We start from the raw sequence: 13,183 nt of genomic DNA, 5'->3' as shown, positions 1-13,183 counted from the left end.
AAAGTGATGCGTCTGCGCCTGCGTGTCCCGCCCAGGAATGGGCGGAGGCCACGCAACATCTGGGCCCTCCGCCAGACTCCGCCCCTTTCTCCACATCCGGGAACTGAGGAGACCAGCCTGGTCTCCTGACCGGCGGGGGAAACTGAGACTCGGCGACTGCTCTCCCGTTGCCTTCCCGGCACTAACTAGCCAAATGACTTCAGTCCATTCTTCTAGTAAACCTACTGTGTGGCAAGCAAACCGTGCCAGCCATCGAGGAACTTGCTTGAGAGGCAGCTCAAATCTGAGAGGTGTGACCCTGACCAAATCACTTTTCCTCTGCCTCAGTCTCCCCATCTGTAAAATGGGAATATTCATCCTATATCCCCAACCCCTACCCCCGGTTGTTGCTAGGATCCAGTGAGAGGATGTTGTAGAGCCTTTAGCATGTGCCTGGCACATTTGTTGCTGAACTGGATGATCTTTGTAAAGCACTTTGCAAACCTTCAACAGCACACACATAAATGCAATTATGACTACTATAAGGCGGAAGGGCCCAGTCTGGAAAGGCCTGCAGAGAAGGGCGTTAGAAAGCGGGGGCGGAGTCACAGCTAGTGCAAAGGCATGGAAGTGAGGTGGAGGCTCAAGAATGAGGACTGGGCCATGGATGGTAAGCCAAGATGGTCAATTTGGCCCTACTTGCATCAGGCTTTTCATGTTAAACAGGTTCCTGTTTGATCCTGGAGGTGCAATGGGGGCCTGCTGGAGTTTATCAAGTATTTGGGGAGAAGACAGTCAGATCTGCACTTTAGGAACATTACCTGGGGCTGGCTGGGTGACTAAATGGTCAGAGCCAGGCAGTTCTAGGTTCAAATCTGGATCTAGTGGTATGACCCTGAGCCAGTCACTTAACCCCCATCACCCTGGCGCCAGGGAAGGAGGCCAGCAGGTAAGGCCAAACTGGCTAAAGCTGGTGGCAAGGAGCAAAGGCTTCGGTGCCCTCCAGGTGGACCCGCCTCTCCCAGAGCCCCAGAACAAGGCGCCCCCTACAGCGACCCCCTGGGCTCCCTTCCTGAAGGCCGGCAGGGAGCAGGTCAGTGACAATGGTCATTGGGCCAAACCACAAAGGTGCCAGCCAGGCGGAGCTCAGGAGGGTGCCGGGCACCCCTGGCTGTGCCGGGAGTCACTACAGAGCCCAGCCGCTGAGAAGAGGGCTGACCACCAGGGGGCAGCAGGTGCTCAGGACTGGCTGGGGTCACCCCCCTGGGATGTGTCTAAGGCCAGACCCAGGACCTCAGGAGAGGAGGGAGTGCAGGAGACTTGGGCAGAAGAGGCTGCTCAGGAGGGAGGCCGGCCGTGAGAACTCCGGCCTGAGACTGACTCCATTTGCTCCTCTGTCAAATGAGCCGGGAGCGACCTGGGAGGAATCACCTTCCCCTCAGACAACCTAGAACTCGGGGCCTCGGGGATGGGAAGGCCGGCTGCTCCCAAGGGTCCTCTGGGACAGAGTAAAGCGGGGGAGAGACAAGGCCCTTTCAGTAAACGATGGTCTGGCAGACGGGGTGGAGAGCAGAGAACAGGCCTTGGCCTTTGCTCCTTTAGGGGATGCGTCCGGTCCGGCAGCCAAGACATTGCTGGGCGGCTGCAATCAGGGACAAATGACGTGTGCCGGGAAAACTTTTTATTGACTGGGCTGAGGTCACATCTGTAGGACGGGGAGCGAGCGGGGATTCAAACCCAGGTCCTGTGGCCTCCTCCCCATCCTCTCTGAGCCTGAGGCCCAGGCGGGATGGGGGGCCTGGGACCAGTATGCTAATCGTGGCCCCCAAGACCTGCCACCTCCCAGCTGCCCCCCAAAGGAGTCAAAGGTCCGAGACTGAGGCGGCCCTAGAGCTCGGCACACTCCGTGGAGGTGGGGACCCCCGGCTGCAGGTTCGCTGGCTTCAGGGTGCGGCAGGAGTGGGAGAAACATCCAGGCTCACGGGGACCCCTGGAGCCTCCCCCAGCAGCGGGCAGGAACTCGGTCTGAAGAGATGCTTTGGGGGCTGGGGAAAGGCAGGCAGCTCGAGGGTCCCTGGGACGCTGAGGAGGGTCCGTGTGAGGACTGCCTGCCTTGGCCACGTCTGAAGATCAGAAACGAGGGCAGAGCCGTGTGGCCGCCCCCTTCAGGCTCCCAGCGCGTTCTGAGTGGGGGGGCCCAGAAGGCAGTGCCTGGAGGAGGCTGGGCACAGCTAACCCCAGGGAGGCTCCGGGGAGCCTTCCTCCTCCACCCCGCCCCAGGCAGGGGCCCAGACATCAGATTCCAAGTGTCCTTGGGGTTTCCTGGGCCCACAGAGAAGGGGCCAATGCCAGGGATAAAGGGCCCAGCAGGCACTCCCCTGGCATGCTTCACCAGAGCCTGGGTTCCTGGCACTGTGCCAGTGAGTGGGGGGCGGGCAGGCCAACCCCTGTGGCACTCCCTCCCCCCGAAATGAGGACAAGGCCGAGAGGGCTGACTGTCTTGCTGTAATTCCGGCAAATTGGGGTGACAGTGCCTTTGGCAAATTGACACAGTCATTGGGAGCCTGCTGGAGGGTTCTGGGGTGTCGGGAGAGAGCTCGGGGCTGGCCCTCAGCCCCCCACAGTGAAGGCCAGGGGGCAGAAGGTGTCCAAGCCAAAGGAAAAGGCTCAGGAGAGGCCCAGGCAGCCTCCTACTAGAGCTCTGTCGCAGCACTGCCCCCCTGCCCTTTCATGGCAGTCCAAAGCCACATTGGTCTGGGCAAAGGAGAAGAAGGACACAGGTGGGGAGGGGGCACAGGGCACAGACCGGCTCAGTCAGTCCCAGGACCGGGGTGGAGGGATGGCCTCCTGCCCTCTCCCCACCCTGGAGAGGCCCAGCCACAGGGCTCCAGGGGAACGATTCCTCCCAAGAGGCATGGAAGCCTCAGGCCAGGAAGACCACAAAGATGATGAAGAAAACGATGAGGATGAGGAAGATTTTGACCATAAGCCAGCGGTTGGAAGTGACCGACTGGAAATATTTGAGGATCTCCGAATGGGCAGCTTCCACATCAAGCTGGGCCCCCAGAACGTTCTCGTCGATCCTGAGACACAAAGAGCCCTGGGTCAGTGGTGAGAAGCGCCCCCGGCCCTGACCAATGAGGTGAGAGCGGGTGAGGGACGCGGAATGCAGCCTCACACGCAGAGGCAGAGCCAGGGAGTCCTCGTGCCACAGGAAGGGCCCTCTGCATCATCAAGGGATGCTGCGCGGTGAAGAGGGGACCCAAGGGGCAATGGGGGCCAAAAGAAAACAGGACGGGGTACGGGGGCAGGGATCAGGGGATAGACTCCTGCAGGCCTAGAGACAGGATGTCCTGGGTTCCAGTCTGGCCCCAGACCCTTCCTAGCTGGCTGACCCCACAGCTCTTCTGCCTAGGAACAGTATTGACTCTAAGGCAGAAGGGGAGGGTTTAAAAAAGGAAATAAGGCATCAGTAAAGGCCTCCAGAAAGAGTGACCAAGGCCTGGGGGGTGGGGAACAACAGTGGGGGCTCCCCCGGGCCGGCATCTCCTCTGAACACCTGTCTAGACCCTTCTGTGTGACGGGGACATCCAGTGGCCACCTCAGAGGGGCGTCACTGTCGTCTGATTCTCTACTGATTCCAGTCTCCGTCTGGTTCTCCGTCATCATAATCAGCTTCTGCTGGGCCTCCCCGGGCAGCCTCGCCACACAGGGCCACTGGTTGCTAGGAAACGTCTTTACCGGCTCTTTCCTGTACCTGTCTCCGTGATCACTCGTGGCGGCCCCCGGCCAGCTTTCCTGACACCCTCCCTCACCCCACCACGGAATCTCACAGTGCTGACATTGCAAGGGAACAGAAATACCATTTGTCCTCCGGGATGGCCCAGACACATGGCACTGCGGTGATGTAATCATCAGAAAACAGCAATGAAAAAACTAGCTTTAGTGTGAAGAAAGTTAGAAAAGACCTTGGAAGTTGCTCCCTTATGGAACATAAGGCAGCTCAGGGGCCCCCTGGATAAGCCCAGGCTGAGAAGCCCAGAGTTGGGAAGACCTAAGTTCAAATCTGGCCTCAGGCACCTATTCGCTGTGTGACCCTGGGCAAGTCACTTAGCCTGTTGGCCTCAGTTTCCTGAAACGTGATTTCCTCTTTCACCAGGCTTAGCATTTGGGAAGTGTTTGAGCCATGCTGAGTGCTAGCCATACCCTCTGGGACCAAACTATTCCTTGCCCCATGTAGCTAGCTCTCCACTCCTCCCCAGCCCCCAGTTCTTCTGCACCAAGATCCCCTGGCGTGCTTTCTAGCCCTCCCATCAGCCAGGTATCCTTCTCTGGAACGGACCAATACCTTTGTTAAAGACCTTTGTTTAGAAAACCCTTCACTTTCTGTCTTAAGAGCAGGAAAGAACGGCTGACTTGCCCAGGGTCACAGTCCTGAGGCCAGAGCCGAAACCCAGGCCCAGCACTCTATCCACGTGTGCTACCTCCTTGCTGCCCCGACCAATGCCTTCCTGACCCCTCGGCCCTCCGAGGGACCAGGGGGGAGCGCCCAGAACGGCCGCCAGGGCCTTTGAACAGGCAAATTGGTCCTGTGGGCCGGCAACAGACTGAGGGCTCTTCAACTGGGGGTCCATCTCTCGGTTCACTAAGCCGAGAATTCCCTTCAGTTCCTTCGTTTGGGGGCTTCACTGGACGCTGCCAGGGCGCCTGCAGGCCTGCTCTCAAAGCCTGGATCAGCCAGGCCTCAAGCCTCACCTCTGGATGGTTTCTTCCTGTTCCTTGACCATATGTGCCAGCTGCTGGAAGATGGAGCCCAGCTCCACGATGGTGGACTCGATGTTCTGCATGGTGTCTGCCCTGCTCTGGATATAGGAATCCTGCCAGGGAAAAAGCAGAAGCAAGGCCTGAGCAGGGCCCCTCCTCCCGCCACCACGGATCCCGGGGGGCTGGGGGGGCTCGCAGCGCCCAGAGCCCCCCACCACCCAGGAGTCTCCTGGCCTAGATGTTCGCTCCCGGCCGGCAGAGCCCATTTCAGTTCACCGTCTGTGTGCCCGGCGCCTGGCACAGAGCTGGGTCAAGCTTGAGGAACGAATGGATCTCTGGGGACGCTCCTGGATGGAAGGCGCCACCTCCCTCTGGCCTAGGCCCAAGCACCCACCTGCTCATCAATGAGCTGCAGCTGCTGGCTGGTCCTCGAGTCCATCATGTCGATGGCCACATCCCCAGCGGCCCTGGGCTCAGCCCCCAACACCACGGCGCCCCCCCCTGCAGGAAGAGAAGGGACATAGGCCAGTTCAACAACATTCCTCTTGCCAGCGGAGGGACCCTGGGCAAGTCCCTTCACCCGTTTGCCTCAGTTTCTTTAACTGAGAAACGACGAGAACAGCAGCCCCTACACCACACGGTTGCCGCAGGGACCAAATGAGGAAAACGGGAAAGCCCCGGGCTCAGGGCTGGCGCCTTCTCGGTCATGCCCGACTCTCCACGACCCCACTGGGGGTTCTCTTGGTAGAGATCCTGGAGTGGTTGGCTGGTCATTTCCTTCTCCAGGGGAGGAAACTGAGGCCAACAGGGTAAAGTGACTGGCTCAGGGTCACCCAGCTGGGAAGTGCCCGAGGCCGGATTAGAACCCAAAAACGAGTCAGGCTGGGACAGCCGCAAGTTCCTGGGGGCTGTTCAGTGCTGCTGGAGGTGGTTACTGTGCCAGGAACGGCAGTGATGGGATTTTGTGAATCCCTGAGCCAGGAGCTAAGGGCTGCTGGGTAGCACACGGGTCCCAATCTGGCGGACCCTGGGGAAGGCACTTGACCCCCGAGGCCTAGAGGGGGGCGAGAAGATTCAATCCACAGGGAGACACAGGAGGGAATCCTGTGAGGCACCGAAGTTAGTCAGGATGGACAAGTCAAGAAGGCTCTTCCACACGAGCCCGTCGGCACACGAGAGCCACGGCAGAGCTTCCAGGAAAGCCCCCAGCTGGGCTCCCCTCGGCCTCCTCATGCGCCCCCCCTCACCGTCTTCCCAGCCCAGCTCTGGCCCAGGGGGCTCCCCTCTACGACCTGACCACGCTCCCGCAGACTGCCCAGGGAGGCGCTAGGGGAGGAGGAGGGCCTTGGTGTCCCCAGGGTCCCTCTGGTCCCTGGTGCCAGGTGGCTGATGGGCACAGATTCTCCCGCCTGGGTCCAGACGACTCACCAAGGTGGTTGGGAGCAAGGGGAAGAGCTGCCACGGACGGACGGGAAAACTGCTCCCGACGACTCCTCTGCTGCTTCAGATTCTGGGGGTTTGGGGAGGAAGGTCAGGCACCCCGGGCTCCCCCCTGGGCCTCAGACCCCCCCCCCCACTGGGCCCCTGGCCTCTTACCTCTGTCCTCACTTCTAAAACAGATTTGAAGTCATTGGACATGGAAGCCAGCTTGGACTAGGAGAGAGAACAGGAGGCGTGAGCACCCGCAGTGACCCCAGGCCGCCCCCCACGCGCTCCCCTCGGCCACACCTGCAGGGACACCACGATGGTGTTGGAGTGGGTCTGCAGGTGGCGCCCGCTCTGGCTCCCCTTGGCCCTGACGAAGTCCTGGAGCTGGGCGATCTGCTTGTTGAGGCTGTTAATGTCCTGGTGGGAGAGCAAAGGCAGAGGCTGGGCTGGAGGGGGCCCTGCTAGCACCCAGACCGCAGCCCCTTCCTCCACTGCTGAGCACGGGGTGCCGAGGGGCAGCGGATGGACAGAGCCGGGCCGGGCCGACTTCCTGCTGCTGACCCTGCACAGCCCCGCCTCTGCCCTGCGAGGGCAGATGGCAGAATGCCGGGCCTCTGGGGCCTCTCCTGAAGAGAGTGTGGTCCCCCCACAGGGCCGTGGCAGGAAGCCGTCCTGGGAGGAGGGAGTGAGCTCACCTGCTTGATGATGTAGGTCAGCTCCTCGATCTCCACGGCCTTATCATCAAACAGGGATTTCCGCTTGGCCACTGGGAGGGATGACAGTCAGGTCACGCAGTGATCCCAAGCCTCCGCTGGCTCCCTCCCGCCTCAACCCAAAGGCAAGCACCGTCCCCCTAACCTGGCCTCCAGGGCCCTCCTTCCCAGCCACTTCCTGCTACTCTACTCTCCGGGCAAGCTGGGCGGCTGCAGCCTCCCCTCCCCAGCATGGCGGCCCCTTCTCAACGCCTCTCCTGGGTCTGGCCGCCCTTCTGGCCTCGAGGCGCCTCGGGGCGTCCTCTCTCCAGGCCATCCCCAGCACAGGCACCACGTGGCCCCTGGGACCTTGGGCCCCAACGATGGCGCTCCTCTGCCCAACAAGCTTCAGTGGCATCATCTCTACTTTTAGCACAAATTCCCTCCCTTATTCCCTCTGGTTCTCTCTAGCTCATTCCATCTTTCTTGGTTTTCCTGTTCACCTTTACTTTCTCTCTTTCAAGGAATGCTAACTGAGGCTAAGTGTCTAAGGCCACATTTGAACCCGGATCCTCCTGACTCCAGGCCTGGAGACACACAGCTGCTGCAGAAGGCCATGCCATCTTCCTTTCCCCCGGTGGGCCTGGGATTCTCTACCTCCTGGGCCCGCAGGCTCCCTCAAAAGCTGAGCTCGACAAGGGCCACTCCTGAGAGTCCTCCCTCCCCTAACCCAAGCTCCCCATCACGGCTGATGTCTCTGGGTGAATCCTCCATCTGCGCCCCCCCAGAGGGATGTAGGATCAAGGACAGGGTCTCTCCCTTTCAGCCCTACTGCCTGGCCAGCATGCAGCTGAGAAGTTAAAAGACGTCCTACGGGGAAAGGGCCTGATGGAACAAAATATTTCTAGCAGCTCTTTTTTGGTGGCAAAGAATTGGAAATTGAGGGGATGCCCTTCCGTTGGGTGAGGGCTGAACAAGCTGGGGGGCTGGTTGTGGAGGGATACTGGGGTGCCGTAAGGAACGAGGAGCAGGACGACTTCAGAAACAACCAGAAAGGCCTTCAGGGACTGATGCAGAGGAAATAAGCAGAACCAAGAAAACGTGCAGAGTAACAGCAACCCGGGGCCGATGGGGGGAAAGGCTTGGGACGAAGAGCGACATCTCGCTCCGAGAAAGAGCTGTTGGAGTCGAGCAGATGAACGCAGGCAGGCAGCTTTTCACTCGGATAAACACTTGGTTGGAGATACGTTTTGGGGTTTTGTTTTACAAGATTATTCGCTTACAAAAAGGAACAATACGAAATACGTTCTGCGTGACGATACACGGATGGCCCAGATCAAACTGCTCGCCAGATCGGGGAAGGGAAGGAGGGAGGGAGACAAGTTGGATCATATAACTTTGGGAAACGTATGTGGAAACTGATTTACATGTCATGGGTTAGAATAAAAAATGAAATAAAGAGACTTTTCGGTGAGACGGGTTGTTCCTATCTCCTTAGGAAGGGCTACTTCTGGGGCCTTTCCATGCCATTTTGGCTTGCTCTTTTCCTCCATGGGCCGGTTTGCCCAACCTGATATCCTGTCCCCCACTTCTCCAGCTTGGATCACCTTAAAGCCAAATGTAGGTGAACTTATGACACTTACAGCTCAGACCCCCCCGCCTCAGGCTCCCCAGCAGGTATGCCACCAGACCAAGGAGATGTTGCCTGATCCCTGGGTAAATGACTGACTCGAACCCCTTCTACCTCCAAACATCTGCACTCACTCCCTGCACAGGACTCTTTCCCTTCCCTTCATACATCTCAATACCTGCCCCCCCCCCCCCCAGGCCTCCCAGCCAAAAGGGAACTTCCCTGGGGACTGTCTCACACCTGTCCGACTTGTTCAATCCTATCCCAACTCTAAGGACTGTCATTCCTTATCCTGGGGACCGCAGAGCCCCACATAGCAGGCCTCGAAGAACCCTGGTGTTAGACTGAAAGAAAAGAGCTAACCCCTGAGGGGACTCACAGATGGTCAGCTTCTCCAGCTTGGCGAAGGTGTTGCTCAGGTCCTTCCCGATGCGCCTAGGACAGAGGATGAGGCGTCAACAACACAAAGAGAAGGGGCTAGAGGGGCAGGCCACCCCCCAGCGCTTTCCACATGCAAGGCCCCAAGACGGCAGTCATTCCCCAACTCACTTGGCCATGAGAGTGAACTCGCTGCGCTGCCGGACAGCACTGAGGGCTGTCGTGCGATTTGTCTGGAGTCCATTCTGGAAGACAACGGTGAGCTCTTCGGAAGGGCCCCCCACTTGCTCCTCAAGCTCTCTAGTAAACTTGCTCTGCTGGAGGTTGGGGTCCCCTCCCCTTCTCCCTAACTTAGAGAGCTCAACGCCGAACCCAGTAGGAAGAATGGCAGACAAGGCTTGGCAATAGGTACTGGGCACTGCTGTCGCATGTGCCAAGTTCTCCAGGTAGGGCAGCCTCCCTTTGTCCGGCATACAATGCCTGTGTCTTCAGAGCCAACTGTGTGTAACCTCTTGGGCCACTGGAGGAGGGGGAAGAGGGGTTTCTGGGCTATCTACGGGACCACTCCTCCCCAGGTGCAGCGGCCACCCTTTCTAAGCCCTTACCTGCCGGCTCTGCAGGGACTTGCAGGCAGACAGGAACTCCTGAGTTCGGTCTCGACAGGACATGGTGTCAGGAGGGGGGCCTGATGAAGGGGGCGTAGTGGTGGTGGTGGGGGTGCTGCCGCCTCCGCCGCTGCCACTGCCAGCTGCTACAGGGGGCAGCACCTGTGTCTTTGAGAGACCCAGGTAGACTCCCTGATCCGTGTTCTTAGACCCGTAGCGTTTCCTCGTGTTCATTTAGACGCATAACCTCGGACTGTTGTGGAGGGCAGACCATCATTCTCTATCCTCTATCTCCCTATCACCCCCCCTTCTCCCCTAGCCCACAATGTTCCCAGCTGAACCTCCTGCTCTTCCACCTCCAACTTGGAAGGACAAGAGAAGACTAAAGACATTCCCACATTTAAGTCTGGCATCCTGGGGCATGGCAAAGAGTTCATACTAGAACTCAATCTGGAAGACAGATGGAAGGGCAGGAAGAAAAGCTCCCATTCTAGAGTGCTTGGAACTTCAGGAGAACCCTGGGAAGAAACATGTGTAGGGTTCTTAGTCTCTTTTTATAGATGGGGAAATGGAGGCTGAAACTTGACCTGTCAGATCACACTGTAACAGAGAAAGCAATATAGGAACCCAGGATTCTTTTCATTAACTCACTTGGGCTCCTTGAGGCAGAGGGGCCATTCAGACATCCCTGAACTATCTACAGATTCTTTTCCCAAGAGCGGAAGAAACAGAAGATGCTAGATCTAAGTCCCTCCCCACATTTCCCCCAAACTAACCCAAGAAAAGAAAAAGTAGGATAATGAAAAGGGCCCAAGAAAATTGAGAAAAAGGAGAATGGAGAAGGGAGATTTCAGAAAAGGACCAAGGAGAAGTTGGGAAAGTTTGAGAAAGATGAAGGGGGGGGGTGGCACCACACAGATGGTAAATGACTTGCCGGGGTCACATCGATGGCCCTTTAAACACCGAGGCTACCGAGGCTATCACTCCACGTTCAAGATTTTTGTGTTGTACAGTGCCAAAGGGAGAAAGGAAGAAGATATCTGGGGAAATAAGACACAAAGATAAAGCCAAAACAGAAGCAAAGAAAGGAGATGATGGAGAAGGGAGAAGGGAAGGGAAGGAGAGGATGCAGGATCCAAAAGGGAGAAGAAAAAGAGGTACTACTAAGCATTTCTTTGCCTACCCTAGGCACTTTTCAAATATCAGCTCATCTGATCCTCACAGAGGCAACAGGTGTATTATTATCCTCAATTTACAGACGAGGAAATAGTGGCAAACTAAAGTTAAGTGACTTGTTCAGGGTCACTCAGTTAGAAGTTTCCAAAGCTGGCTTTTAACTCAGGTCTTCTGACCACCTAGGGCTCCTCCATCTCTGCCATATAGCCATCTCACCTGAGGCGGGCAAATTGGGAATAGAGCCTGGGGAGAAAGGAGCCAGAAGAGAGGAGTCAGAAGAAAAAGTAAAAGGGGAGGATAATTTGGGAGAATAAAAAGGAGAGAGGAGGACAAAGGGAATCAGAAGAGAAGGGAAAGAAAGGTGGGGAAATGAAATGAGAAAGGAGATAAGAGAAGGGGAAGAGACAGAAAAGAGGTGGAAGAACAAGAAAGAATAAGGAGGGAGGGCTGAAGGAAGAAGAAACTGGGTAAGAGGGGAGGGAGAGACAGTAAGAAGAATAAGGAAAGGCTAAAGAAGGAAAATGGGAGGAGAGTCGAAGAGAGGGGAAAGTGGGACTGAAAGAGGAAGAATTTGGGAGGGAAATGGGGAAGGAGGAAGGAGAGAAATGAAGAAAAGAGAAAGGGGAGGTTTTCAAAAGGGAGAGGGAGAAGTGGCCAGAAGGGAGAATGCGGAAAGTGACTAGAGGGGCAGAGGCAGAATGGGGGAGGGGGCGAAAATAGAGAGGCAAGAGTATGGGGAAAGGAGGGCTGGAGGGAGCCCCACGAGTAAAGAGCAGAAGGAACTCTTGTTCTGGAGCTCCCAGGAGATCAAGAGGCGGCTCAGGGGTACCCTCCAAAATGTTTATCCGACATAGGAAGTCCCGCCCCAAAGCAAACCCCGCCCCCTCCAAGGCTTCGGGCAGCGATTGGTTTCCACCGCCATCTTTCACACCATGACGCGCTCTGATTGGGCCGGGGCGACATCGTTCACCAGCGGCTGGACCGGCAGGAGTCTCCGGTCTCCCGGAGTCGGTCGTCGTCCCCCCCACCATCTCCGCCCCACCGAGAGCCGACCGCCCTCGGCCCCACCGTCTTTCCCAGTCTCGTCCGGGCTATCTCCTACCTCCGCGCTGCTGCCTGCTGCCGCCGCCTCCGCCGCCCGGGCTGATAATGCTTCTTCCCCAGGGACCGAGCCAGAGAAACCGGACCAGAAACCAGAGGCTGACACGTCACCTAGGCGTGTCCCCGCCCCCCGAATGACGGCAGCGCGCCGCCACGCCCCCTCACCGGCGCCGGAGACCACGCCCCCACCGCAACAGTATGAGTCACGCCCACTCGCCCCAGGGGACTTCCTGACCACTCCCCCTCCTCACCAGCAGGCACGCCTCCAAGCCTGCTTAATCCCGCCCAGGCCACGCCTCCTCCCCGTGGGACCCTACGGCGCCACACCCCCTTGGGTTACATCTCCACCTCCCGAAGATCCTTAAAGAGATTGCGGGTCCTCCCGTAGCGCCAAAGGGAAACTGAGGCCCCGCGCCCTAGCCCACCCCCCGCCCGCCGAGAGCGAGGCAGGCATCATTTGTGGCCTCCGGGTCGCTACTTTTATTCTCTTCTCGGGGGGCGGGGCGGGGCAGGGCCGGGGTCATAGGTTCTCGCCGTCCTGGTGACTTTCGTGGTGCCGGGACTCGCTGAAGCGATAGTCCCGGGAGGCCTTGGCGGTCACCGACGACTTGGCCGCGGAGCTCCGGCGGCTGAATAAGGACAGACGCCTCCAGAGCACGGTGATGATCAAGCTCTCGTTGGACTTCTTCTCCTTGTCGTAGCGGCCGCCCGAGCGTTCTGCGGGGCATGGTGGGGGCGGGAAGAGCTGGGCTCGAGGAGGCTGCGGCTATCTCCCTGATCCCTCCGCCCGTCCCCAGCGCCCTCCGGCATACCTAGGTTGGGCCGGACCTGGCTCTATACGCCGAGGGTACGCATTTGGGCTCAGGGGTCCCCGGACCCCAACGCCCTCCTTCGAGGATCCAGCAACTTTCCTTTGCATATTTGGTCACGGGGACCCCAAACCGACACGCCTGTGCATTCCCAGCACCTCCTTTCTGCACACCCAAGCCAAACCTAACTCCTGCGCACAGGAAACCTGAACTGTGCAGCTCCCTCCTTTCTACACACCTAGGATGGGGTGGGCACTCGGGTTGCACTGCAATCCCCATAGAAGTGCCGACCGCAAGGCCATCATTCATGCCCATCTGGGTTACAGTACAACCCACAAGTCCCTAGACCATCCCTTTAACCGGAATCGCCCTGCATCCTGTCCAAGGCGTCCACCCCTTTTGGCCCCAGTGCAGCCAGGTTCCCCATCCGATCCTACCTTCCGCTTCCATCCCGTCTAGGGCATTGGCACTCCTAGTCTTGGACCTGATACAGCCCATGACCCCACCACAGGCCTGAGGTCCCCGCAGCCACCGCCCGGCCCCGCCCTCCTCCCCTGGCTTCTATGACGTCAGAGCCCTCCCCAGGGCGGGGGCAAGGACCCTAGGCTGGGGCGTTCCCAA

At 58.4% G+C, this 13,183-nt stretch overlaps 2 protein-coding genes across 5 annotated transcripts; both read right to left on the bottom strand.

The window, feature by feature from the left end:
* Positions 1–1,645: 1,645 nt before the first annotated feature.
* STX5 (syntaxin 5) lies at positions 1,646–12,086 on the bottom strand. 4 transcript variants are annotated; one of them, XM_056801591.1, is made up of 13 exons: positions 11,755–12,086; positions 10,660–10,895; positions 10,411–10,516; positions 9,477–9,729; positions 9,043–9,116; positions 8,873–8,928; positions 6,867–6,937; positions 6,472–6,588; positions 6,340–6,396; positions 6,172–6,253; positions 5,138–5,244; positions 4,735–4,856; positions 1,646–3,062 (listed from the first exon to the last, which is right to left on the bottom strand). In XM_056801591.1, exons 4-13 carry the CDS (start codon positions 9,708–9,710, stop codon positions 2,903–2,905), a joined length of 1,080 nt encoding a protein of 359 aa, XP_056657569.1. In that variant the 5' UTR covers positions 9,711–9,729; positions 10,411–10,516; positions 10,660–10,895; positions 11,755–12,086; the 3' UTR covers positions 1,646–2,902. The 4 variants fall into 4 exon arrangements, with proteins under 4 accessions (XP_056657569.1, XP_056657567.1, XP_056657568.1 ...); XM_056801589.1 differs by lacking the exon at positions 10,660–10,895 and having other exon boundaries at positions 11,755–11,902; XM_056801590.1 differs by lacking the exon at positions 10,411–10,516 and having other exon boundaries at positions 11,755–11,898.
* Positions 12,087–12,209: 123 nt separating this feature from the next.
* TEX54 (testis expressed 54) lies at positions 12,210–13,145 on the bottom strand. The gene is made up of 2 exons (XM_056801593.1): positions 13,000–13,145; positions 12,210–12,470 (listed from the first exon to the last, which is right to left on the bottom strand). Exons 1-2 carry the CDS (start codon positions 13,058–13,060, stop codon positions 12,274–12,276), a joined length of 258 nt encoding a protein of 85 aa, XP_056657571.1. The 5' UTR covers positions 13,061–13,145; the 3' UTR covers positions 12,210–12,273.
* Between the last annotated feature and the right edge of the window lie 38 nt (positions 13,146–13,183).

The sequence above is a fragment of the Monodelphis domestica genome, chromosome 6 (assembly GCF_027887165.1).
Source record: "Monodelphis domestica isolate mMonDom1 chromosome 6, mMonDom1.pri, whole genome shotgun sequence".
Taxonomy (NCBI): Eukaryota; Metazoa; Chordata; class Mammalia; order Didelphimorphia; family Didelphidae; genus Monodelphis; species Monodelphis domestica.
Note: the sequence above shows the minus strand (reverse complement) of the source record. Positions and strands in the feature narration are given on the sequence as shown.

What these genes read in the sequence shown, in the direction of transcription:
- STX5 (XM_056801591.1), bottom strand. Translation starts at nt 9,710, where the DNA reads ATGAACACGAGGAAACGCTACGGGTCTAAGAACACGGATCAGGGAGTC. An exon ending in CCATCGTGGTGTCCCTGCAG is followed by an intron (nt 6,397 to 6,471) that starts GTGTGGCCGAGG and finishes TCTCTCTCCTAG; the next exon opens with TCCAAGCTGGCTTCCATGTC. An exon ending in CCTTGCTCCCAACCACCTTG is followed by an intron (nt 5,245 to 6,171) that starts GTGAGTCGTCTG and finishes CTCTTCCTGCAG; the next exon opens with GGGGGGGCGCCGTGGTGTTG.
- TEX54 (XM_056801593.1), bottom strand. Translation starts at nt 13,060, where the DNA reads ATGGGCTGTATCAGGTCCAAGACTAGGAGTGCCAATGCCCTAGACGGG. An exon ending in AGACGGGATGGAAGCGGAAG is followed by an intron (nt 12,471 to 12,999) that starts GTAGGATCGGAT and finishes CATGCCCCGCAG; the next exon opens with AACGCTCGGGCGGCCGCTAC.